General features: G+C 42.7%; 1 protein-coding gene across 6 annotated transcripts; it reads left to right on the top strand.

Annotated features, from left to right (window-relative positions):
• The first annotated feature begins 88 nt into the window (after window positions 1-88).
• Window positions 89-27,620, top strand: LOC311102247 (uncharacterized protein). 6 transcript variants are annotated; one of them, XM_084143513.1, is made up of 10 exons: window positions 89-668; window positions 13,691-13,756; window positions 20,640-20,708; window positions 20,918-21,079; window positions 21,199-21,279; window positions 21,495-21,665; window positions 23,903-23,944; window positions 24,899-25,470; window positions 25,541-25,920; window positions 27,538-27,620. In XM_084143513.1, the coding sequence occupies exons 1-8, from the start codon at window positions 101-103 to the stop codon at window positions 25,093-25,095; spliced, it is 1,356 nt and encodes a 451-aa protein (XP_083999639.1). In that variant the 5' UTR covers window positions 89-100; the 3' UTR covers window positions 25,096-25,470; window positions 25,541-25,920; window positions 27,538-27,620. The 6 variants fall into 6 exon arrangements, with proteins under 6 accessions (XP_083999639.1, XP_083999638.1, XP_083999637.1 ...); XM_084143516.1 differs by having other exon boundaries at window positions 109-668; window positions 25,541-25,908; XM_084143512.1 differs by having other exon boundaries at window positions 24,899-25,908.

The raw sequence follows: 27,620 nt of genomic DNA, 5'->3' as shown, positions 1-27,620 counted from the left end.
CGTGTGCGCTCTGAACGCTCCGAGAGCCAAACGCTCTGAATTTAAGAACGCCCATAGCACACTCTAGATTGAATTTACGAACACACCCTATGGTGTATTCATGACAAAGGGAAGTCGCTTCAACAGGGAAGTAGTTTCACTTACAGCTTCTAATAGCCTAAGACGAATTGCTACTTCGATCAAGGAAAGCTTATTTGGAAGACGATTATTTACCTGGACGAAGGCTTCCACGGAAAAAACGATGAAAACGGTGTGGAGCGGTGGTGTATTGTTCCTACTGCTCGCGGTACTGGTCAGCGGTCAGTTGGAGGAAGAGAAACAAGGATGCCCTTGGGATGTGGACACCGACCCCGAACAAGGTCTTGACCCAAAATCCCTTGAAGCTGGAGCCAGACATTTGGCTCACCTGCCGGAGATATCAGACAGCAAGGGGTGTCAGGATGCTTGCTGCGGCAACCAGGACTGTCAGCTCGCTTTGGTTGGAACCCCAGCGGATGGAACTCCGGAGTGTTTTCTCGTCAGCTGCATGAAAGATGGAAAGGACGTCTGCGTTTTACAGTCTGATACACAGTTCAAGGTCTACCGCAAAAAGACGCAGCCCAAGACTACAAAAGTCGAAGTTGACGCTCTTAGTGAAGCTGTTGTCCCCAGGGAAGTCAACTCAACAGGTAGGCATATTGGCCTTTAATATAATGACAATTCAGGTGCGTCACTGGCACTTATAGGGACTGCTGTAGCCAAGGAGTCTAGGCTATATCAGCCCTTTGCCAATAGCCTTTTTTTGGGGGGGGGTGAAATTAGGGTCATGAGGCAGAGGACCATTCCCCAGCTCTGTCCTGGTTTTGCAATCCTTTTTGACCTAAGGAGTCATAGTGTAAGTTAAGCACTTTAGAAATTCAATATGACCTGGACTTTAGCCTCTCAGTCAGTTTAAAGTGAGAAAATGACACCACAGTATTGTCTCTTTATTTGCTTCTTCCAAGACACATTAACCCAGTGGCGACCAGTGCGCATTGTTCTGGATTTCATTCTCATTATTTATAGATCGATCAATGGTGCTGTGTTTGCATCTCACATACGCCATCCACTGCTTTGCATACAGTCATACATGTTGGTCATACATTCGTAGCCAGGTCAGGTGCGTTTTACAAAGTGGAAAAATTAGGAAATAGTGGTTTATCTGTGCCTGGGGTATTGACTCCTATTGGAGTTCACAGGAAGTTTTTTTTTTTGAGTGTAGAAACTCCACCCCATTTCTCTGGCACGCACACTTACTTCCTTATAGGTGAGCTTTCATGGGGGCAGATGGTGCTTTCAAGACAACTGGGAACATGGAAAACAACGAGGTCAAATTATGACGTCCGTGTTCTCCAGGTTGGAAAATCGGAGCTCTAGAAAGAGGCCCGAGTTCCTGAGTTGGATGACCGTTAAAGATTATTCACCGTCGGAGCTCGTTTTTTTCCGAGGACCCAGTTGTCTTGAATGCACTGAAGTCGGAAGTTGGAGATTTCCATGTTCCCACTTCCCAGTTGTTTTGAACGCGGCAAGAGACTGGGCCAACCAGGTTTACATGTGCACTATACGATTGATTTGTGTAATAGGATGGAAAGTTCTTCTGAGGTGTAATAAAGTCGTGCTGAATGCAAATAATGTCCCAGAATATACATGTCTATAATAATGTGTGATAGGACATGCAAACATGCCTATAATACACATTTTCTCTCATTTGAAATGCTATGAACCACATTGTGGGTGCTGACAAGCGTGTTTTGACTGTCCTATGTGTCCACCCTGCTCCATAGGTGTGGAGAGACTCGGGTCTCAGCTCTTTTGTCATGTTTTGTTTGTCCATTCCAGCTCTCACGGTTTCACTCAGTATGTAAATCATAGGGAAATAAAGGCTTGAGAGAGCTACAGTAGGCTTACTAACTCTCCTCCTAGAAAGGTGATTTTCTTTGGCAACTAAGCCCTCACATTTATTTATACTTCTATTATTTTGTATTGGTGTTAATCATATTTTCATCTTGACCGATGAAGTTCCCGATTTACTACTCTTTGACTATAAAAATGGCCCCCTTTTAAGCATGTAATTTAGGCGACAATGGAAAGGTTTCCTTGTGAATTGAGTTTATCATCATGACCCGCTTCAGTGTTAAACTCTCGTCGGCTCTTTCCTCCTACAGATAAGTGCCGCATGCCCATGGTAGTGGGTTCCTCCCAAACAACTCTGTTTTTTAAATATTTTTTTTATTGGTCCCATGTTTCATGAGCTGAAATAAAAGATCCCAGAAAGTTTCCATACACACAAAAAGCTTATTTCTCTCATTTTGTACACAAATTTGTTTACGTCCCTGTTAGTGAGCATTTCTGCTTTGCCAAGATAATCCATCCACCTGACAGATGTGGCATATCAAGAAGCTGATTAAACAGCATGATCATTAAACAGGTGCACCTTGTGCTGTGAACAATAAAAAGCCACTCTAAAATGTGCAGTTTTGTCACACAACACAATGCCACAGATGTCTCAAGTTTTGAGGGAGAATGCAATTGGCATGCTGACTGCAGGAATGTCCACCAGTCCTGTTGCCAGAGAATTGAATGTTCATTTCTCTACCATAAGCCGCCTCCAACGTCGTTTTAGAGATTTTGGATGTGGAGGACTGCTAACCATGCCAGCCCTCCACATCTGGCTTCTTCACCTGCGGGATCATTTAGACCAGCCACCCGGACAGCTGATAAAACTGTGGGTTTGCACAACAGAATCATTTCTGCACAAACTGTCAGAAAACGTCTCAGGGAAGCTTATCTGTGTGCTCGTGGTCCTCACCAGGGTCTTGACCTTCGATGGCCACTGGCACGCTGGAGAAGTGTGCTCTTCATGGATTAATCCCTGTTTCAACTGTACCGGGCAGATGGCAGACAGACAAGTGTGTATGGCATCTTGTGGGCGAGCAGTTTGCTGATGTCAACGTTGTGAACAGAGTGCCCTGTGGTGGTGGGGTTATGGTATGGGCAGGCATAAGCTACGGACAATGAACACAATTGCATTTTAACTATGGCAATTTGAATGCACAGAGATACAGTGACGAGATCCTGAGGCCCATTGTCGTGCCATTCATCCGCCGCCATCACCTCATGTTTCAGCATGATAATGCACGGCCCCATGTCGCAAGGATCTGTACATAGTTATAATATAATAATATGCCATTTAGCAGACGCTTTTATCCAAAGCGACTTACAGTCATGCGTGCATACATTTTTTGTGTATGGGTGGTCCCGGGGATCGAACCCACTACCTTGGCGTTACAAGCGCCGTGCTCTACCAGCTGAGCTACAGAGGACCAAAAAAATAATAATTCCCAGTTCTTCCATTGCCTGCATACTCACCAGACATGTCACCCATTGAGCATGTTTGGGATGATCTGGATCAACGTGTAAGACCGTGTGTTCCAGTTCCCGCCAATATCCAGCAACTTCGCACAGCCATTGAAAAGGAGTGGGACAACATTCCACAGGCCACAATCAACAGCCTGATCAACTTTATGCGAAGTGTCGCGCTGCATGAGGCAAATGGTGGTCACACCAGATACTGACTAGTTTTCTGATCCACGCCCGTACCTTTTTTTTAAAGGTATCTGTGACCAACAGATGCATATCTGTCTTCCCAGTGATGTGAAATCCATAGATAAGGGCCTAATGGATTTATTTGACTAATTTCCTTATTTGAACTGTAACTCAGTAAAGTCTTTGATTGTTGCATGTTTGGTTATTTAAATATTTTTGTTAAGTATAAGTTGTTTATTCTAACTCTCAACAGTAAATTGAGTCCCTGACTGAGTTCCCCCCCCAAAAATAAGTATTTTTAAAATTGATCCACAGGTGACGTCTCCTGAGTGGCGCAGTGGTCTAAGGCGCCGCATTGCAGTGCTAACTGTGCCACTAGAGATCCTGGTTCGAATCCAGGCTCTGTCGCAGCCGGCCGCGACCGGGAGACTCATGGACGGCGCACAATTGGCCCAGCGTCGTCCAGGGTAGGGGAGGGAATGGCCGGCAGGGATGTAGCTCAGTTGATGGAGCATGGCGTTTGCAACGCCAGGGTTGTGGGTTCGATTCCCACGGGGGGCCAGTATAAAAAAAATATATATATATATGTATTCACTAACTGTAAGTCACTCTGGATAAGAGCTAAATGACTAAAATGTAAATGTGTGCCGCCAGTTGCCCATCCCTGCTGTAGGGTAATTCCATGTTAACAGAATTACGCTGAGACTCTAAAATGTTTGCCAAACAAAAAACATTGATTTCAAAGTGTAACAAACTGTACAACTCTATGCACAATGACTACATTTACTGGAAAAACTGTGCAAATGCAAAGTTTGGTAACATAATTACGATAAAATCTCCCTCAGTTTTATTCTGTTACAAACTTTGTCTCTGCACAGTTCTTCCTGTAAATGTGCTTTAAAAAACATTCTGTGGAAATTAAGTGGTCCTTGTGCATAGCGTTGTATGGTTTGTAAAACGTTGAAATCGATGGTATTTGTTTGGTATACATTTTAAAGTGGAAGAATCTGAGTCTCAGTGTAATTCCGTTACCTTGGAATTGCCCTGTAGGCCTCTGTGTTCATCTGTAAACAATCCCCTATTGTTAGAAAGAGGGGAAGTTCTAACGTGCATCACTGGTAGTTTACTGCATATACTGTTGTCCTTTAAAAAAAATTGTCAAAATAGCATCTCCTCCTTAAGGTCACAAGCCTTGTCAGTGGTCATACACAGAGCATTAAGCCTCTTGAAATGGTAACCTACTGTTAAACAAAGTGGCCCACTCCAAACCACAGAAACCTCCACCACAATGCACCCCATGGAGGGACAGGGAGACAGGCCAAAATTCATCTGTGGCTTGTGTTCAGACACACCCTCACTCCACTAGGATCCTGACAACATCCTTAAGTGCTTCACATCAGTCCAACATGTTACTAGTCCAACTCCTGTCTCTGTTTCCTTCTTTATGAGTAGGCTACTGAAAATATAATTTAGGGCTGTCCGAATTTTTTAATTTTTTATTATTAATAGGCCTAATAATAAATATTATTATTTGTCGTCTGTTCTTTCGACCAAAGTGTATTTTTCCATATATAGACACATCCTATGTATTTTATTCAAATCAACTATATGCACTGAGCTTTTCTGATGCTTTAAGTGAACTGTTTGATTAAATAATTAAGACACAAATGACTAGAGGGAATCCGACTGCAATTTATTTGATTGTGCCGTCTGGCTCAGAGAAAAAAAAGACAGCGAGTGACTGTGTGACTAGCACCCATTGTCTCTCTCCTCCCTATTGCAGCGACCACCACAGAACATCAGTGTATAGCGCTGTCCATGTTGCTGAAGCTGCAACATAATTACAGCCATTTCTGTCTGAAAAATTGTGACCAAAATCCCTGGGAAAAACATTCCCTCAACCCTTGCTCTCTTTACATGACACATGTAGGCTTCACATTTACGTGACCAATAGGGCCTGACCTATATCATAATCGCATCAATAAATTGGTTAGAATAAACTCTGAACACCGTAACACGTGACAGCAAAATGGATGCAGAGGACGTGACAAAGAAACTTGAAATGGGGGAATGTTTACCGGTTGTGCAGAAGGTAAAGGGGAAGTCAGATGTGTGAATACATTTGACTAGTTGTGGCAAATACTGGAGATCAATGTGTGCCAAACAGGTGCTGCTAGATTACAAAATAATTTTTCTGACCGGTTGGAACAATGTAAACAACACTAAAATAAATTATAAGCGTGCCAGAGAGTCTGTTGTAAAGCCTTCATTACAGCAAAGACTAAAAACAGTCTCATTCATTCGTGAATGCAATTTCCGAAATGGAATGGTTTAGGCCTATTTATTGTTTACACTAATTATTAAATGGCTGCTTTGTTATTTTAACTAATGCTTGATTGCATTTCACATCATGAATGACTCGTATGCTGTGTGATGACATGAACGAATAAATGATTGATTGATACAGTATATAAGTATTGAAATATAGGCCTGAGTAAGTTACGCTATTAAGACTAAAACAGGATGCTCTTAGGCCTACAGCTCGATGGTGGTTATACAAGGCTGCTATACTAAACCTACTAATGACATGATCATAATATTAATAATAATAACAAGGAGATCAAGGAAAAATAAGGATTATTATGATAGGCTATCAACCAAACACTCAAACAGGGAACATAAACTGGATCTGTCTTACATTATATACTGTGCATTTGGAAAGTGTTCAGACTCCTTCACTGTTTCCACAATTTGTTACAGCCTTATTCTAAAATTGATTTAATTGTTTTTTCCCCCTCATCAATCTACACACAATACCCCATAATGACAAAGCAAAAACAGGTAGGAAGTTGAACCTTCACCCCAGTCTGAGGTCCTGAGCACTCAGGAGCAGGTTTTCATCAAGGATCTTGCTGTACTTTGCGCCGTTCATCTTTCTCTAGATCCTGACTAGTCTCCCAGTCCCTGCCTCTGAAGAATATCCCCACAGCATGATGCTGCCACCACCATGCTTCACCGTAGGGATGGTGTCAGGTTTCCTCCAGACTTGACGCTTGGCATTCAGGCCAAAGAGTTCAATCTTGGTTTCATCAGACCAGAGAATCTTGTTTCTCATGGTGTGAGAGTCCTTTAGGTGCCTTTTGGCAAACTCCAAGCGGGCTGTCATGTGCCTTTTACTGAGGAGTGGCTTTCGTCTGGCCACTCTACAATAAAGGCCTGATTGGTGGAGTGCTGCAGAGATGGTTGTGCTTCTGGAAGGTTCTCCCATTTCCACAGAAGAACTCTGGAGCTCTGTCATCGTGACCATCGGGTTCTTGGTCAACTCCCTGACCAAAGCCCTTCTCCCCCGATTGCTCAGTTTGGCCGGGCAGCCAGCTCTAGGAAGAGTCTTGGTGGTTCCAAACTTCCATTTAAGAGTGATGGAGGCCACTGTGTTCTTGGGGACCTTTAATGCTACAGACATTTTTTGGTACCCTTCCCCAGATCTGTGCCTCGACACAATCCTGTCTCGGAGCTCTACGGACAATTCCTTCGACCCCATGGCTTGGGTTTTGCTCTGAAATGCACTGTCAACTGTGGGACCTTATATAGACAGGTGTGCGCCTTTCCAAATCATGTCCAATCAATTGAATTTACCACAGGTGGACTCCAATCAAGTTGTACAAACATCTCAAGGATGATAAATGGAAACAGGATGCACCTGAGCTCAATTTCGAGTCTCATAGCAAAGGGTCTGAATACTTATGTAAATAAGGTATTTGTTTGATATTTCTAAACGTGTTTTCGCTGTAACGTAAGTGCAGTCGCAAAAACCATCAAGCGCTATGATGAAACTGGCTCTCATGAGGACCGCCACAGGAAAGGAAGACCCAGAGTTACAGAGGATAAGTTCATTAGTTACCAGCCTCAGAAAATGCAGCCCAAATAAATGCTTCACAGAGTTCAAGTAACAGACTCATCTCAACATCAACTGTTCAGAGGAGACTGCGTGAATCAGGCCTTCATGGTCGAATTGCTGCAACGAAACCACTACTAAAGGACACCAATAATAAGAACAGACTTGCTTGGGCCAAGAAACCCAAGCAATGGACATTAGACCATTGGAAATATGTCCTTTGGTCTGATGAGTCCAAATTTGAGATTTTTGGTTCCAACCACTGTGTCTTTGTGAGACGCAGAGTAGGTGAACGGATAATCTCTGCATGTGTGGTTCCCACCGTGAAGCATGGAGGAGGAGGTGTGATGTTGTGGGGGTGCTTTGCTGGTGACACTGTCAGTGATTTATTTCGAATTCAAGGCACATTTAACCAGCATGACTACCACAGCATTCTGCAGCGATACGCCATCCCATCTGGTATGCGCTTGTTGGACTATCATTTGTTTTTCAACAGGACAATGACCCAAAACACACCTCCAGGCTGTGTAAGGGCTATTTGACCAAGAAGGAGTGTGATGGAGTGCTACATCAGATGACCTCAACCCAATTGAGATGGTTTGGGATAAGTTGGACCGCAGAGTGAAGGAAAAGCAGCCAACAAGTGCTCAGCATATGCAGGAACTCCTTCAAGACTGTTGGAAAAGCATTCCTCATGATGCTGGTTGAGAGAATGCCAAGAGTGTGCAAAGCTGTCATCAAGGCAAAGGGTGGCTACTTTGAAGAATCTAAAATATAAAATATATTTTGATTTGTTTAACACTTTCTTGGTTACTACATGATTCCGTATGTGTTATTTCATAGTTTTGATGTCTTCACTATTATTCTACAATGTAGAAAATAGTAAAAATAAAGAAAAACCCTTGAATGAGTAGGTGTGTCCAAACTTTTGACTGGTACTGTAAATGTATGTATGTACAGTACCAGTCAAAAGATTGGACACTTACTCATTCAAGGATTTGTCTTTATTTTTACCGTTTTCTACATTGTAGAATAATAGTGAGCAGAGTTAACAGTGGGTCTTCCTTTCCTGTGGCGGTCCTCATAAGAGCCGGTTTCATCATAGCGCTTGATGGTTTTTGCGACTGCTTTGGAGACATTTTCAAAGTTCTTGAAATTTTCCGGATTGACTGACCTTCATGTCTTAAATTAATGATGGACTGAAATGCATTCCAGGTGACTACCTCATGAAGCTGGTTGAGAGAATGCCAAGTGTGCAAAGCTGTCATCAAGGCAAAGAGTGGCAATTTTGAAGAATCTAAAATCTATTTAGATTTTTTAAACACTTTTTTTGGTTACTACATGATTCCATATGTGTTATTTCATAGTTTTGATGTCTTCACTATTATTCTACAATGTAGAAAATAGTAAAAATATAGAAAAACCCTGGAATGAGTAGCTGTGTCCGAACCTTTGACTGGTACTGTATGTATCTCACACACACACACACACACACACACACACACACACACACACACACTTTTGTGTGTGGGTGTGTATGTGGCCACCCCTTCAAATGAGTGGATTTGGCTATTTCAGCCACACCTATTGCTGACAGGTGTATAGAATTGAGCACACGGCCATGCAATCTCCATAGACACACATTGGCAGTAGAATGGCCTTACTGAAGAGCTCAGTGACTTTCAACGTGGCACCGTCATAGGATGCCACCTTCACAACAAGTTAGTTTGTAAAATTTCTGCCTTGCTAGAGCTGCCCCGGTCAACTGTAAGTGCTGTTATTGTGAAGTGGAAACGTCTAGGAGTAGCAACGGTTAGCCGCGAAGTGGTAGTCCACACAAGCTCACAGAACGGGACCACTGAGTGCTGAAGCACGTGGCGTGTAAAAATTGTCTGTCCTCGGTTGCAACACTCACTACCGAGTTCAGAACTGCCTCTGGAAGCAACGTCAGCACAATAACTGTTCGTCGGGAGCTTCATGGAATGGGTTTCCATGGCCTAGCAGCCGCACACAAGCCTAAGATCACCATGCGCAATGCCAAGCGTCGGCTGGAGTGGTGTAAAGCTCGCCGCCATTGGACTCTGGAGCAGTGGAAACGCGTTCTCTGGAGTGTTGAATCACACTTCACCATCTGGCAGTCCGACGGACGAATCTGGGTTTTTGGCGAATGCCAGGAGAACGCTACCTGCCCCAATGCATAGTGCCAACTATAAAGTTAGGTGGAGGAGGAATAATGGTCTGGAGCTGTTTTTCATGGTTCGGGCAAGGCCCCTTAGTTCCAGTGAAGGGTGGTCTTAACGCTACAGCATACAATGTCATTCCAGACTATTCTACTACTAAGCTAGTTAGTTTTACATCATCCTTTTGAGATGTAGAGTGCTTGTATCATGGGTGTGTGTCGTGTGCATAGCTAGTGTTATGATTGTTTCAGCTTACCCTATACCAAACCGGTTAAGCGACCTCTGTACGATGGGATGAACTGCATTTTTCACAAGGATTGGCCTTGGCCTGAGCCGTCCACTACAGAGTCTCGCATCATTCCATAATAATAAACTGTTCATTGTCAGGCTCTTGCAGTTGGAGCTAATGTGCATACAGTGAGGGAAAAAAGTATTTGATCCCCTGCTGATTTTGTACGTTTGCCCACTGACAAAGACATGATCAGTCTATAATTTTAATGGTAGGTTTATTTGAACAGTGAGAGACAGAATAACAACAACAAAATCCAGAAATACGCATGTCAAAAATGTTATAAATTGATTTGCATTTTAATGAGGGAAATAAGTATTTGACCCCCTCTCAATCAGAAAGATTTCTGGCTCCCAGGTGTCTTTTATACAGGTAACAAGCAGAGATTAGGAGCACACTCTTAAAGGGAGTGCTCCTAATCTCAGTTTGTTACCTGTATAAAAGACACTTGTCCACAGAAGCAATCAATCAATCAGATTCCAAACTCTCCACCATGGCCAAGACGAAAGAGCTCTCCAAGGATGTCAGGGACAAGATTGTAGACCTACACATGGCTGGAATGGGCTACAAGACCATCGCCAAGCAGCTTGGTGAGAAGGTGACAACAGTTGGTGCGATTGTTCGCAAATGGAAGAAACACAAAAGAACTGTCAATCTCCCTCGGCCTGGGGCTCCATGCAAGATCTCACCTCGTGGAGTTGCAATGATCATGAGAACGGTGAGGAATCAGCCCATAACTACACGGGAGGATCTTGTCAATGATCTCAAGGCAGCTGGGACCATAGTCACCAAGAAAACAATTGGTAACACACTACGCCGTGAAGGACTGAAATCCTGCAGCGCCCGCAAGGTCCGCCTGCTCAAGAAAGCACATATACAGGCCTGTCTGAAGTTTGCCAATGAACATCTGAATGATTCAGAGGAGAACTGGGTGAAAGTGTTGTGGTCAGATGAGACCAAAATCGAGCTCTTTGCCATCAACTCAATTCGCCGTGTTTGGAGGAGGAGGAATGCTGGCTATGACCCCAAGAACACCATCCCCACCTTCAAACATGGAGGTGGAAACATTATGCTTTGGGGGGGGGGGTTTCTGCTAAGGGGACAGGACAACTTCACCGCATCAAAGGGACGATGGACGGGGCCATGTACCGTCAAATCTTGGGTGAGAACCTCCTTCCCTCAGCCAGGGCATTGAAAATGGGTCGTGGATGGGTATTCCAGCATGACAATGACCCAAAACACACGGCCAAGGCAACAAAGGAGTGGCTCAAGAAGAAGCAAATTAAGGTCCTGGAGTGGCCTAGCCAGTCGCCAGACCTTAATCCCATAGAAAATATGTGGAGGGAGCTAAAGGTTCGAGTTGCCAAACATCAGCCTCGAAACCTTAATGACTTGGAGAAGATATGCAAAGAGGAGTGGGACAAAATCCCTCCAGAGATGTGTGCAAACCTGGTGGCCAACTACAAGAAACGTCTGACCTCTGTGATTGCCAACAAGGGTTTTGCCACCAAGTACTAAGTCATGTTTTGCAGAGGGGTCAAATACTTATTTCCCTCATTAAAATGCAAATCAATTTCTAAAATTTTTGACATGCATTTTTCTGGATTTTTGTTGTTGTTATTCTGTCTCTCACTGTTCAAACAAACCTACCATTAAAATTATAGACTGATCATGTCTTTGTCAGTGGGCAAACGTACAAAATCAGCAGGGGATCAAATACTTTTTTCCCTCACTGTATATCTGGTCATATCTGTACTGTGCCTATAGTAGCTTAGGCTTACTTCCACGAACAACCAGTGAAACTCTTCTCTGCTTCCTTTGGTTCATGTGAACCTTCTGGCATTGTGTTTTCCAAATTCTTATTGGCCTCTAGTAGACGGGAGTGAGAAAGGAGATGGGTGACTAGTGAAAATGTCTTGCCAAAGGATCTGGCATATTCCAGTATGCAAAACAAAACAATGATCTGAAAACAAGATTCAAAGATGTCTGCAGAAAGAATGGGGTGTCTCTTTTGGTTATTAAACTACAGTAAGTAAATTGGATTTACACCCGGTAACAGAATTACGGTAACGGAATTTCATCATGGGTCCCTGATCTGTACTACACAGAAATGCATAATTATGGATATGAATGTAATTCTTTTCATGGTGATGTATCCTAAATAGGTACACAAAGGTAGAAATATGCAATATCCTTCTTTTGCATATTTGGGTATTATTCTAAACACTGGCTATTATTTTAATGAGCTCCGCCCCCAAACAAGACAATTTGGTTGGACCGGACCAAATCTGAACCAATTGTAGAGGTCTATGTTTCATAAGTTTGGACATCAAAGTACAGTACCGTGTGCATGGCCAAAGAGCTATATTTACATGCCATCCAACAAATGTAAATGCCTGGAGTTTGTTAAACGGCATTGGCACTTGGATTGAAACCGGTGATCTTGTCAGATGACATGAAAATAGAGCTCTTTGGCCATGCACACGGTAATGTACTTTGATGTCCAAACTTATGAAACATAGACCTCTACAATTGGTTCAGATGTGGTGGCTTTAGTGTCAATAAGGATGCATGAGAAGAAAATAACCCCAACCTACTGTAAAATATAGTGGTGGATCTTTGATGTTATGGGTCTATTTTTCTTCCACTGGTCCTGGGGCCCTTGTTAAGGTCAATGGCATCATGAACTTGACCTTGTACCAGGACATTTTAGCCAAAAATATGGTTGCCTCAGCCAGGAGACTGAAACTTGGCTGCAAGTGGATCTTTCAGCAAGACAATATCCCCAAGCACACCACAAGGAAATGGTTAATTGACCACAAAATCAACATTTTGCAATGGCTATCTCAGTCTCCGGACTTTGAAACCCATTGAAAACGTGTGGTTTGAATTGAAGAAGGCAGTCCATAAGTGCATATCAAGGATTTGGAAGGATTTTGTATGGAGGAATGGTCTAAGATCCCTCCCAATGTGTTCTCCAACTCCGTAAAACATTTTAGAAAAAGGCTCGGCTCGGTGCCGTTATCCTCGCATGATGAGGTATTGAAAACGTTTGCAAGTAACTTTTGACACCTACCTTTTTGAGAAGAAATATTACTTGTTAATCTCTTTCTCTGAGCAATTGTATTAGTATAAAATACAATTATTTCCCAATTTCTTTCGAGCATACAATATAGCTCAGTATTTGAATTATTTAATTTATTCAATCATTTATGCTCATCTTTATCAAGGGTGTCTCTAATTTCAGACCCCACTGTATATGCCTTAATAAATATAGACTCTTAGCTTTAATTTGACACCAGATTTGACATGCTCCTATGAACTTCACGTTGGTTCTCATGGGTCCTTTTACATGGAAATGCCCAACAAGGAAGTCAAATTCTTCCATGTAAAGAGTCAGTAAATCTGAATTATTGCTGGCTGCTTGTTTAGACAGGAAATGGCAGTAATTCAGGATTAGTTATTTTTAAGCATACAAATTGCACTCTAGTCCACTATTGCTCAGTTTCTATTTTGTCTTTTTGGAATGGGTTGTAATCCATTTCATGAACAGCTCTTTGTGTTGCTAATATTAACAGGAAGAAGCTCCAGCTGTTGAAAGTGGACCTTGCTTTTTCCATGTATCATTTACAAAGAGAAGCTACCTTTTTTTTATCACTTCATCACTATAAATGCATACACTGTTTTACAGTAAGGCTAAACCGTGAGTCAATGTGCTTTTGTTCACTTAATGGCATTCATGGACCATCACTCTCTCGACAGGTACTGTGCTGTTGTCCAAGGACTCCCCCATGCAGAGAAGAATGGCTATGACTGCCGACGATCAAGGTAATGTATACGTAGTGCTATTTACCACCACCTATTTTAAACACTTTCTTTAGGAGTTAAGAGGGAAAACTGGCAATATCATACTGCATCTCTTGGATTGTGTGTCTCTGATTTTTTAAAGGCAAAATGTCATGATCCTCAACATTAAAAACAACAACTTGACTGGTGTGTGTCAGCTACTTACGTGTGAGACCTGAGGCGGTTCTAGATAAATCAGTGAACAGTTCCACATTCCTCAGACTTTCCATAATGTGTACAGCGCCGCTTATCTGTGTTCGTCCAACACACTTCAATTCATAGGTCATGTTAGGGAAGCGCATATATAGTGCCTTCAGAAAGTATACATACCCCTTGACTTATTCCACATTTTATTGTGATACTGCCTGAATTCAAAATGGATTAGAATAATATATATCTCACCCATCCACACACAATAACCCATAATGACAATGTGAAAACATGTTTTTAGACTTTTCTTTGTTGTTAATGTGGCTAGCCAAAAAAGGACTCATTTTGAAAGTTGCCTCATCTTATGAGGCTTTGAGTGTTCTTACCCTATGATTTTTTTTAAAAGCAACTGGGAAACGTCCATGGCAGGCATTGTTGTCACCTTAGCTTGCTACATAACTTCAAAGTGATAGGAAGCACCACCACCAATCAGCCTACACCACTGCACACACACCTGTCATTAATATGACACCTAGCGTAGCCTTGTCAGCAAATGATTGCTGTCTGAACATACATACGTCCAAATTAGTCACTTGTAACTTTCTGTTTGGACAGTCAGTAGTCCAAAACTGATTTGAAAAACTAAACTGATTTGAGCATTTAAGGCCTGTAGTGTGAACAAGGCTTAAGCGCTTTCCACACCTGGAGTGCACAACATTTTTCCATTCATCTTTTCAAAATTATTCAAGCTCTGTCAAATTGGTTGTTGAACATTGCTAGACAACCATTTTCAGGTTTTACCATAGTTTTTCAAGGAGATTTAAGTAAAAACTGTAACTGGCCAATATTCACTGTCTTCTTGGTAAGCAACTCCAGTGTAGATTTGGTTTTGTGTTTTAGGTTATTGTCCTGCTGAAAGGTGAATGAATTCATCTCCCAGTGTCTGGTGGAAAGCAGACTGAACCAGGTTTACCTCTAGGATTTTAGCTCAATTATGTTTTCTTTTTTTATCCTGAAAAACATCCCAGGCCTTAACGATTACAAGCATACCAATAACATGGTGCAGCCAACACTATGCTTGAAAATATACAGTGGTACTCAGCTACAGTGCCTTGCAAAAGTATTCATCCCCCTTGGCGTTTCTCCTATTTTGTTGCATTATTTATTTGGATTTTATGTAATGGACATTGGTGAAGTGAAATGAAAAAAATAATAATTTCAAAACATTCAAAAAAATAAATAACGGAAAAGTGGTGTGTGCATAGGTATTCACCCCCTTTACTATGAAGCCCCTAAATAAGATCTGGTGCAACCAATTACCTTCAGAAGTCACATAATTAGTTAAATAAAGTCCACCTTTGTGCAATCTAAGTGTCACATGATCTGTCACATGATCTCAGAGTATATAGACACCTGTTCTGAAAGGCCCCAGAGTCTGCAACAGCACTAAGCAAGGGGCACCACCAAGCAAGCGGCACCATGAAGACCAAGGAGCTCGACAAACAGGTCAGGGACAAAGTTGTGGAGAAGTACAGATCAGGGTTGGGTTATAAATAAATGTCCAAAACTTTGAACATCCCACGGAGCACCATTTTTAAATCCATTATTAAAAAATGGAAAGAATATGGCACCACAACAAACCTGCCAAGAGAGGGCCATCCACCAAAACTCACAGACCAGGCAAGGAGGGCATTAATCAGAGGCAACAAAGAAACCAAAGATAACCCCGAAGGAGCTGCAAAGCTCCACAGCGGAGATTGGAGTATCTGTCCATAGGACCACTTTAAGCCGTACACTCCCCAGAGCTGGGCTTTATGGAAGAGTGGCCAGAAAAAAGCCATTGCTTAAAGAAAAAAATAAGCAAACACGTTTGGTGTTCGCCAAAAGGCATGTGGGAAACAAGTATTTGATACACTGCCGATTTTGCAGGTTTTCCTACTTACAAAGCATGTAGAGGTCTGTAACGAAAATCACATTGTATGATTTTTAAGTAATTAATTTGCATTTTATTGCATGACATAAGTATTTGATCACCTACCAACCAGTAAGAATTCCGGTCATCTCAAGGTCCTGGAGTGGCCTAGCCAGTCTCCAGACCTGAACCCAATAGAAAATCTTTGGAGGGAGCTGAAAGTCCGTATTGCCCAGCGACAGCCCCGAAACCTGAAGGATCTGGAGGTCTGTATGGAGGAGTGGGCCAAAATCGATGCTGCAGTGTGTGCAAACCTGGTCAAGACCTACAGGAAACGTATGATCTCTGTAATTGCAGACAAAGGTTTCTGTACCAAATATTAAGTTCTGCTTTTCTGATGTATCAAATACTTATGTCATGCAATAAAATGCAAATGAATTACTTAAAAATCATACAATGTGATTTTCTGGATTTTTGTTTTAGATTCCGTCTCTCACAGTTGAAGTGTACCTATGATAAAAATTACAGACCTCTACATGCTTTGTAAGTAGGAAAACCTGCAAAATCGGCAGTGTATCAAATACTTGTTCTCCCCACTGTAGGTCCTGGAATGCAGGAAGCTTGGCCCCAGTGATGTACTGGGCCATACGCACTACCCTCTGTGGTGCCTTATGGTCAGGCGGTGATGCAACTGGTCAGGATGCTCTCGATGGTGCAGCTGTATAACTTTTTGAGGATCTGGGGACCCATGCCAAATCTTTTCAGTCTCCTGAGGGGGATAGGTGTTGTCGTGACCTCTTCATGACCGTCTTGGTATGTTTGGACCATGATAGTTTGTTGGTGATGTGGACACCAAGAAACTTGAAACTCTCTACCTGCTCCACTACAGCCCCGTCGGCATTTTTCCTGTAGTCCACGATCAGCTTCTTTGTCTTGATCACGTTGAGGGAGAGGTTGTTATCCTGGCGCAACACTGCCAGGTCTCTGACCTCCTCCCTATAGGCTGTCTCATCGTTGTCAGTGATCAAGCCTACCGCTGTTGTGTCGTCAGCAAACTTAATGATGGTGTTGGAATCGTGTTTGGCCTCGCAGTCGTGTGTGAACAGGGAGTACAGGAGGGGACTAAGCACGCACCTCTAAGGGGCCCCAGTGTTGAGGATCAGCGTGGCAGATGTGTAGTTGCCTACCCTTACCACCTGGGGGTGGCCCATCAGGAAGTCCAGGATCCAGTTGCATAGGGAGGTATTTAGTCCCAGGGTCCTTAGCTTAGTGATGAGCTTTGTGGGCACTACGGTGTCGAATGCTGAGCTGTAGTCAATGAACAGCATTCTCACATAGGTGTTCCTTTCAAAGCACTTCATGGCTACCGACGTGAGTGCTACGGGGCGGTAATCATTTAGGCAGGTTACCTTCGCTTCCTCGGGCACAGGGATAGTCTGATTGAAACAAGTAGGTATTACAGACTCGATCAGGGAGAGGTTGAAAATGTAAATGAAGACATTTGCCAGTTGGTCCACTCATGCTTTGAGTACACGTCCTGGTAATCCGTCTGGCCCCGCGGCTCTTGCTCACATCGGCTACCGAGAGCGGGAACACACAGTCATCCGGAACAGCTGGTGCTCTCATGCATACTTCAGTGTTGCTTGCCTCGAAGCGAGCATAAAAGGCATTTAGCTCGTCTGGTAGACTCGCGTCACTGGACAGCTCGCGGCTGGGTTTCCCTTTGTAGTCCGTAATAGTTTGCAAGCCCTGCCACATCCAACAAGCATCAGAGCCGGTGTAGTAGGATTCAATCTTAGTCCTGTATTGACGCTTTGCCTGTTTGATGGTTCATCTGAGTGTGTAGCGGGATTTCTTATAAGCGTCCGGATTAGTGTCCCGCTCCTTGAAAGCGGTAGCTCTAGCCTTTAGCTCGGTTCGGATGTTGCCTGTAATCCATGGCTTCTGGTTGGGATATGTACGTACGGTCACTGTGGGGACGACGTAGTCGATTGATGAAGCCGGTGACTGAGGTGGTATACTCCTCAATGCCATTGGATGAATCCCGGAACATATTCCAGTCTGTGCTAGCAAAACAGTCCTGTAGCGTAGCATCTGCATCATCTGACCACTTCCATATTGAGCGAGTCACTGGTACTTCCTGCTTTAGTTTTTGCTTGTAAGCAGGAATCAGGAGGATAGAATTATGGTCAGATTTGCCAAATGGAGGGTGAGGGAGAGCTTTGTATGCATCTCTGTGTGGAGTTTTTTTCTGGTTGCACATGTGACATGCTGGTAGAAATGAGGTAAAACTGATTTAAGTTTGCCTGCATTAAAGTCTCCGGCCACTAGGAGCGCTGCTTCTGGGTGAGCATTTTCTTGTTTGCTTATGGCCTTATACAGATCGTTGAGTGCGGTCTTAGTGGCTTCTGTTTACGCATTAGAAGGGAGTGACAGAAACAACTCAATTACTGCTTCTAAGGATAGTCTTTCCACTCATTATTTAAGCTTGCTCTTGTGACTGACTGGGTTCGAACCAGGTCTCCTGCATGTCACACGACTGTGTTAGCCCACTTAGCTAAAGCCTATAGGGAAAAGTTCAGGAAGTTAATGTAAAGGAAGTTCAGGAAGTTAATGATTCAGCTCATACCGAGAGTCAAACTCAGGACCTCTGCCTCGCAAACACGTGACTGCCCTCCTGAAGTGTTCTAACCCACCGTGCTATTAAAGGCCTTCTTCAAATGTGCAAGGGGAGACACAGATCCCCATCTGCTACATTCACCCCCTAAACTTACTCCACAGTGACCCCAGTGGTTGAACCAGCGCAGCTGTAGATCTGAGTCCAGTGGCACCACTGTAAAGGACGTCACGCTGCCTGCTTAGCGAGTACTGCTTCCCCCTGATTCAGCTCATGGAGACTCAGGACTTCTGCCTCAAACACACGTGTCCGCCCACCTGAAGCATTCCAACCCATCGTGCTATTAAAAAAGGCCTTTAATTATGCAAAGGGCGACACTTCAGGCGAGTGGGTTTCACAGATCTTCAACTGCTACACTAATACAAGTCTTCAAGATCAAGCAAGGTTACTCATCTAAAGAGAGTGGTTTTGTGAACTATGCTTATGTGATGAGAACCTTGCATGAGACCTGAAGACGTGTTAGTTAGGGTGGCAGGTAGCCTAGCGGTTAAGAGTGTTGAATCCATGAGCCGTCTAGGTGAAAAATCTGTCTGAGCCCTTGAGCAAGGCACTTTAATCCTAATTGCTCCTGTAAATCGCTCTGGATAAGAGCGTCTGCTAAATGACAAAAATCTAAATCTAAAATGTTTAGTTTGACGTGTTAGTTTCAAGGCTCTGGCAAGGATAGTAATTTTTAAGGTTAGCGTGTGACTGACTGGGTTAAGACTGTTAGCCTGTTGCGCTAAAGCCTAGGCATTGGTCCTGTGATTTGACTGGGTCTCTTCAAGGAAGAGGTCAAAGGGGGGGTGAAGTGTAACACAGGTGGTTCGGCGACCATGCTCGTGTGATGAGTAACTTGAGACCTGAAAAGTTGCATTGTCTGGCACACAGGAGACCTGGGTTAGAACCCCATCAGTCAAACTCACACGTCTTCAGGTCTCAGGCATGGTTGCTCATCACATGCATTAAATTGGGTGCACAGATCCTTCTGCTTCTGTTTGCCACAGTAAGTGTTGTTGTAGGCCTGATTCCGAACCCAGTCAGTTCTATTGGTGCCGTGATCTCTGAGTATGAGGTCAAAGGGGGGTGAAATGTAACTGAGGTGGTTCGATGAACCACTCTCTTTTGATGAGTAACTTTGCTGGAGACTTGAAGACTTGTTAGCTTCATGATCTCATCCCTATGGGCTTTAGCTAAGTTGGATAACACAGTCTTGTGACATGCAGGAGACCTGGTTCGAACCCAGTCAGTCCCAAGAGCAAGATTAATAGGAAAATAGTGGAAAAGCTATCCTTAGAAGGGCTACGACAGGGCTATTCAACTGTATTCTTATGGGGGCCTAATTGTTTTTGTGACACTAACTTCTATCGCGGCCTGTGATCCTCATAGAGGGCACAACAATATTCCAGAGAGCCTTTCGGGAACAGGGTCATAATAGTTTCTAGCTGAAATGGTTTGAACTCTATATCCAAATTCAGAGGAAGAAAAGAAGTTCTACATGCCACATTGACTTCAGAAACCGCCAGAAGCTTTTGTTAACCACAGTGAGCGTTTAATTCTATCTGAATCTGAATGCATCTGAGAAGTTGAATATATGTAAACTTGATACACAGACAATGAATGCAATATCTACCATATTGAAACGGAATATATAAATATAGAATTTTAGTATTCTATTAAATTGAAATGTAATTACAAAAATTACAGTATAATGTTTCGGTGTTCATATGACCGACTTTCTGTTGGACCAAATTAAAATAGCGAGTTGAAACCGCTTGTCAGAGAGGAAGTGATCTCATCTTTGTTGTGTGAGTGACAGTGGGAGGGGCTGTGTCTGTGTGTGTGTGTGTGTGTGTGTGTGTGTGTGTGAACAGAGAGGAAGAGGCGAAGCGAGAGGTTTCAATCTCGCCAAAATCTGTCCAAAATAAGACCAATTTGTTTCTATGGACACATTGAATCATTGGTTAATAACAGGGAAGATTATTTTCCAATGCCAAAAGTAGTGATGTGGGCCTGTTCAAGTACACTGGCTGGGAAGCATGCGATTTTTACGGCACAAAGGTCAACATACTGTACCCATGGTGACAGTGAAGTGTGGGATCACTGTAATTCAAACATTTTTGACTGACGTTAAAATGGGTCCCTAGCTGCCAGTCCTGAGGATCCTGCCAGTTCTAAGGATCTCCTTCCCAAGATGACATCAGATGACTTTATCGGCAAGTTGTCTATTTCTCTCACTCCTCTTTCTGTTTCTTTTTATTCCTGTTGACTTCCCTTCCCTGTAAATTCAATTGATAACACTCAACTTCCTGTCATGTGTTTAGTGAATAATATGCTCTCTCTCTCCTTCCTAATTCTCTCTTAATCTCTGTCACTTCCTGTTTTAGTGGTGCTGACCTCTGACCCTTTTCTCCTGTCCAATTAGAGCTGTGTCAGGCCAATCCAGACACAGGGCCGTGCCGCGCCTCTCATCGCCACTACTACTACGACAGCTCCACCGGCACCTGCCAGCCCTTCACCTACGGAGGCTGCCTTGGCAACAAGAACAACTATGATACCGCCGAGAGGTGCCTCGCCACCTGCACAGGTGCTCTTCAACCTCCTCCCATTATTACCTGACACTTCTCACCTCCCACCAACCCCAACAGGCCTCCCCACCCAGCAACCCCTCTCTCTCTTACATTGACTTATTTTGTATCTTTCCAGTGACCGTCATCCCTGGCTCTAAGGGAAGGAAAGGGTCTGATGCAGACAAACCTACAGATGACAAGAGGATTGAATATAAAGGTAACTGGATAGAGGACATATTTCTGCAGTATGGCTTTTGGCTAGCTCCTTTAGGTTGAGGTTCAGTGTAAACCATTCCCCCTGCACAGTGTAGTTAGCTGTTCTGGGATCAGTCTCAAACATGTCCTTCCTGATGTGATAGCCTTTTTCACAAGTTGTGGTCTGCAGGTTTGATATCAGTTCTGATTGTCCCCTGGTCCTCTTTTCCTCCACAGATGCTTGCATGGTGCCCTCGGACTCAGGCCCTTGCCGCGCTGCCTTCAGTATGTACTACTTTGTCCCCAGAACTAGCTCCTGCCAGTTATTCGTGTACGGTGGCTGCAAAGGAAACCACAACCGCTACAGCACACTGGACGAATGCATGGCCCGTTGCACTGGAGAGGACGGTAAGGATGGACTGCATTTCAGTGACAAATAGGATGAGATTATAAATTGTGTGGTTATGGGAGTGATTAAGTTAGCTTCAGGCGTCTCACAGAGTTTGAAAGCCCCCTTGGAATTTTTCACATTTTGTTACGTGACAAAGTGGGATTGAAATGGATTTAGTTATGATTTTTTTGTCATTGATCTACACAAAATACTTCATAATGTCAAAGTGTAAAGAAAGCCTAAATTAGTTAAGGAGTCAAATTTGGCTTAACAAATCACATAAGTTACATGGACTCACTCTGTGTGAAATAATAGGGGTTGACATGATTTTTTACTCCTTCCTCTGTCCCCCATACACAAAGACCAGGGAGCTTTTCGATAGCTTCATAAAGAAGTGCAGTCATTGGTAGATGGGTAACAATAACAAATGTAATATCTCTTTAAGCATTGTAAAGTTAATAATTATGCTGTGGATTATGTATTAAACCAGGACAACTTCACTCTTTGGTCTTGGCCATGGTGGAGAGTTTGCGAATAATCGCACCAACTGTTGTCACCTTCTCAACTTTTTTCCCTCACTGTAGCAGGCGTAAAAGAAACAGACCGGACAAGTAGCAATGGATTATGGTCATTGTAGTTAATTATCACTTTTTCTGTGCTAAGCTATGTAGAACATTGGCCTGTTGGAAACTACAACTCCATACTACATCGCACAGTTCGGGCATGATCATATTTATCTTTAGAGAAACTGCAGCGCAATAGAGCTCGCCAGCTTGTAGTCCTAAAACCCGGAAATGAGTTACCTCTGGTTTGTTCAGCCATTCCTATAGGGAAATAATAGGGTTTTGGGATAAACTGCCAAAATAAGGTCTGAGGTTAACACCGGCTTAGGAGATCTTTATACATTTTGTTCTATGAGATAATATCAATAGGTTAATGTGACCTTTATGAATTATGAAAAATTCACAGCGATATTAGCTGATGAAGATTATCTCATAGAACAAAACATATAAAATCTCCTAAGCCTGTGTTTACCACAGACCTTATTTTTGGCGTTTATCCAAAGACTCCATTTATTTCCACATAGGCTTTGTCCAACGAACCATTGCGGAGTTGAGGCGTCCGCATGCTTCCCAGCCGAAACAGTTCAGAAGAGTTTGTGCATATATTATGACAACATTTTCCAACATTTTGGACTTCGGTGAGGGTGTTCGGGCACATAATCTTTTTTTCTAGAGGCAAACCGAAGTTTGGAGACGAAGTCTACGCCCCTTCGTTAGTGATTTGGTCAACAGTAGGGTTTCATTCAACGACTCGTTTTCATGCAAATCTTTTCATTCAGAAATACTGCACCACACATCTTGGTTAGATGTAAAATTGCGCGACTAAGATCTCCTCTGCAAAAAAAGTAAAAATGAATGACAGATTTTGAGTAATCTTAGATTAATTCTGACTATTTTGAGGAAGTGTATACTGGCTCAAAATGGACAAACAGTACTATTGGCGCTTTTCAAGCGAAGGTATTTTTAAGGAAGTATGCAAGCACACCCGTTTGGCTAGGTGCCAGCCGAACTGAAGCATGCTGATTCCTTTAGTGCCTACAAAAAGACGCCATTACTATTTCTCTCTGTGTGCATTGAGCTCACATAATTTTTTTAAACTAAATGGAATTAAAATAATATCAACATCGGTCAATTAGTTGTTTTAAAAATGAAAAATAACCGACATTTCAGTTAATCGCTCAGCACTAAACCACGATAATGACCTAAATGACCGACTGAAAAGAAGAATAAGAATATTCCAAAACATGCATTAAAGGAATAAACTTTTTTGCCTAAATACAAAGCCTTATGTTTGGGGCAAATCCAACAGAACACGTCACTGAGTAACTGCCGCCTTATTTTGAAGCATGGTGGTGGCTGCATCATGGTATGGGTATGCTTGACATCGGCAAAGACTGGGGAGCTTTTCAGAATAAAATAAATGGGATTGAGCTAAGCAAATGCAAAATCCTAGAGTTCAGTATGCTTTACACCAGACACTGGGAGAGGAATTCACCTTTCCTACTTGGAGACAATGAAATGTGAGCGTTCAATGCCTGCACTCCCATTCCAACACAAAATCTAATACTGATGTTCTTCAGACTTTCAATAGTCACGTTAACAAGATGAGATTTGGAAGGATGTTCACGTGAGGCAAGGATGATGTAGATATAGTGACATTTTTCTATTTTCTGATTCCATCATTTTCACAGGCGAGCATGGGCAACGCAATGGCCGTAACCGCATGACACCAGGTAAGCTAACCTTCCTTAAGTTCTAGACTGGCTGAGAGGTTTAAAGGGTTGTGTTCCAGCGGGTGTGATATGGCAGCTCTTAACAGTTGTGCACCGGGGCCTCCCATTCCTCTTTCTATTCTGGTTAGAGACAGTTTGCGCTGTTCTGTGAAGGCAGTAGTACACAGCGTTGTACGAGATCTTCCGTTTCTTGGCAATTTCTCGCATGGAATAGACTGACGAGAACAAGAATAGACTGACGAGTTTCAGATGAAAGTTATTTGTTTATGGCAATTTTGAGCCTGTAATCGAACCCACAATTGCTGATGCTCCAGATACTCAACTAGTCTCAAGAAGGCCAGTTTTTTTGATTCTTTAATCAGCACAACAGTTTTCAGCTGTGCTAACATAATTGCAAAAGGGTTTTCTAATGATCAATTAGCCTTTTAAAATGATAAACTTGGATTAGCAAACACAATGTGTCATTGGAACACAGGACTGATGGTTGCTGATAATGGACCTCTGTACGCCTATGTAGATATTCCATTAAAAACCCAGCCGTTTCCAGCTACAATAGCCATTTACAACATTAGCAATGTCTACTCTGTATTTCTGATCAATTTGATGTTATTTTAATGGACAAAAAACATTGCTTTTTTTTTCGAAAACAAGGACATTTCTAAGTGACCCCAAACTTTTAAACGGTAGTGTAATTCAATTTGTCCAAATACTTATAGCACCTTCAAATAGGAGGACTAGATACATAAAGTGATTTCATTTCTAAACGGTAAAACTGATATTTATGAAAATACCCCAGAATAAAAGTTCTGTACTATTGCCTCATATAAAACATTTGATCTCAAATCCAAAATGCTGGAGTATAGAGCCAAATTAAAAGTTTTAGCTACGCTGTCCAAATAAATACGTAGGGGAGTGTACTTTAATAAAGTAAATGCATCCCTCCCTCCCCTCCAGCGTTCTTCCTGGTGGCTACGCTGGCTGTTATTTCAGCCCTCATCCTGGTGGGTCTGATCCTCATAACCATCCGGCGCTCCAGACTGCAGTGTGGCCACCGCCTCCTCAGCAACAAGGAGGACCTGCTGCCCTACAAGCAGCTGTCGGAGGAGCAGCTGCCCGAGGAAGAGCTCCCCAAAGTAGGCACCGTACCATAAGGAGGGAGCCCCCCCTGCTCCTGTGTAGCTCCATGGAGCCACAGTCGCCTTACTCCACTGTCACTTCCCATTCCAAATATCACTGACCCAGAATGCCTGCATCTGCTGGTTGTCAAGGGATGTATTCATATACGATGGGAAGTTGTTCATTTGTTAATTGTGGCTTTTTGTCCAAATAGCCACTGTACTAATTACGTAGATAAATTGATAGGTAAATTACTAATACATGCACACCTGAGAGGTGTTTAGGCCAGGGTTTGGGGTTTTAGTGAGTGCTTGACTTTTTCAGATCATAGTGAATTTCTGCTGCTGTCATTACTTTTGTTTATTTAAAAGGCTGAAATTTTGACGGGCAGTCTCCCAGACACAGATTAAGCCTAATCCTGGAGTAAAACACAAACTCAGTGGAGATTCTCCATTTAAATGCTTTTTAGTCCAGGATTAGGCACGTCAATATGTGTCTGGAAAACCTCCCCTGAATGTGGTTTTAAAACCCTTTTGTAAACTTCGCTTTAGTTAATGAACAAACTGCTATACTATGTGCACACTGTTTAACTGAGATGTTATTTTGTACACCTATATTCAGTGGCAATTTTGCCTTTTAAATCAAAATATAATCAAGGCAATTTAACGAATTAATACAATATTTAATGTAACATATTTTACTTACAATTTAAGAGGCGAGCACATAATTTCAATCTTAAACGTGACATGGATGACATTACCATTATTTTCATGACTTAGACTAATACCAAACACTTATCTCCTCTCATTTAGAATGTAAATGTTCAGTCGCTTATTGTGGGCTTTCCTGTTCTGCTACCTGTAACTCAGCAGAGAGATACAGCTCTGGAAAACATTAAGAGACCACTGCAAATTTTTCTTAAATCAGCATCTCTACATGTATGACAGCCATTCCATTCCAGTGTCTGTTGAATTCCAACACAGGCACACCTCATTCTACTGAATTGGGTACTGATTAGGTGATCACATGAACCAAATCTTATTTAATGAGGAAAAGTATAAAAACCACTGCTGTGGTCATCACTATCCTCTTGCAAAAGGACCAGCTGGATGGCAAAAATTAATAAAAAAAATAACTATTGACCATGCCAAAAGAGTTGAAAAGGAAAGTTTTGAGTGAGGAAAAGAAGGGTTCATTACTGGCTTTACTGGCAGAGGGATACAGTGAGCATCAGGTTGCTTCCATCCTTAAAATTTAAAAGACGGCGGTTCATAAGAACAAGGTCAAGCAGCAGACATTGGGGACAACAAAGCTACAGACCGGCAGAGGGTCAAAACGACTCTCTACTGACTGGGATGACCGCCAACTCATTCGAACGTCACTCAACAACCGTAGGATGACATCAAGTGACCTACAAAAAGAATGGCAAACGGCAGCTGGGGTGAAGTGCACGGCGAGTTCGAAACATGCTCCTAGGGGCAGGGCTGAAGTCGTGCAAAGCTAGAAAAAAGCCCTTCATCAATGAGAAGCAAAGAAGAGCCAGGCTGAGGTTTGCAAAAGACCATAAGGATTGGACCGTAGAGGACTGGAGGAAGGTCATCTTCTCTGATGAGTCCAATTTTCAGCTTTGCCCAACACCTGGTCATCTAATGGTTAGACGGAGACCTGGAGAGGCCTACAAGCCACAGTGTCTCACACCCACTGTGAAATTTGGTGGAAGATCGGTGATGATCTGGGGATGCTTCAGCAATGCTGGAATCGGGCAGATTTGTCTTTTGAAGGACGCATGAATCAAGCCACGTACAAGGTTGTCCTGGAAGAAAACGTGCTTCCTTTTGCTCTGACATTGTTCCCTAACTCTGAGGATTGGTTTTTCCAGCAGGAAAATGCTCCATGCCACACAGCCAGGTCAATCAAGGTGTGGATGGAGGACCACCAGATCAAGACCCTGTTATGGCCAGCCCAATCTCCAGACCTGAACCCCATTGAAAACTTCTGGAATGTTATCAAGAGGAAGATGGATGGTCACAAGCCATCAAACAAAGCCGAGCTGCTTGAATTTGTGCGCCAGGACTGGCATAAAGTCACCCAACAACTTTATGTGAAAGACTGGTGGAGAGCATGCCAAGACCCATGAAAGCTGTGATTGAAAATCAGGGTTATTCCACCAAATATTGATTTCTGAACTCTTCCTTAGTTAAAACATTAGTATTGTGTTGTTTAAAAATGAACATGAACTTATTTTCTTTGCATTATTCGAGGTCTGACAACACTGCATCTTTTTTGTTATTTTGACCAGTTGTCATTTTCAGCAAATAAATGCTCTAAATGACAATATTTTTATTTGGAATTTGGGAGAAATGTTGTCAGTAGTTTATAGAATAAAACAAAAATGTTAATTTCACCCAAACACATACCTATAAATAGTAAAACCAGAGAAACGTATATTTTTGCAGTGGTCTCTTAATTTTTTCCAGAGCTGTAGATGATGTCAACACTGCCTCCACTGTATTAACTACTGAATGCGTTTAATAAATAAAATGTAGTGGTACTTTTTTGA

The sequence above is a fragment of the Coregonus lavaretus genome (genome assembly GCF_964263955.1).
Source record: "Coregonus lavaretus genome assembly, chromosome: 26".
In the NCBI taxonomy this organism is placed as follows: Eukaryota; Metazoa; Chordata; class Actinopteri; order Salmoniformes; family Salmonidae; genus Coregonus; species Coregonus lavaretus.
Note: the sequence above shows the minus strand (reverse complement) of the source record. Positions and strands in the feature narration are given on the sequence as shown.

Coding starts and splice junctions, on each gene's coding strand:
- LOC311102247 (XM_084143513.1), top strand. CDS start 101: ATGACAAAGGGAAGTCGCTTCAACAGGGAAGTAGTTTCACTTACAGCT. Junction 21,080..21,198: donor GTGCCTCGCCACCTGCACAG/GTGCTCTTCAAC, acceptor GTATCTTTCCAG/TGACCGTCATCCCTGGCTCT. Junction 21,666..23,902: donor CCGTTGCACTGGAGAGGACG/GTAAGGATGGAC, acceptor TCATTTTCACAG/GCGAGCATGGGCAACGCAAT.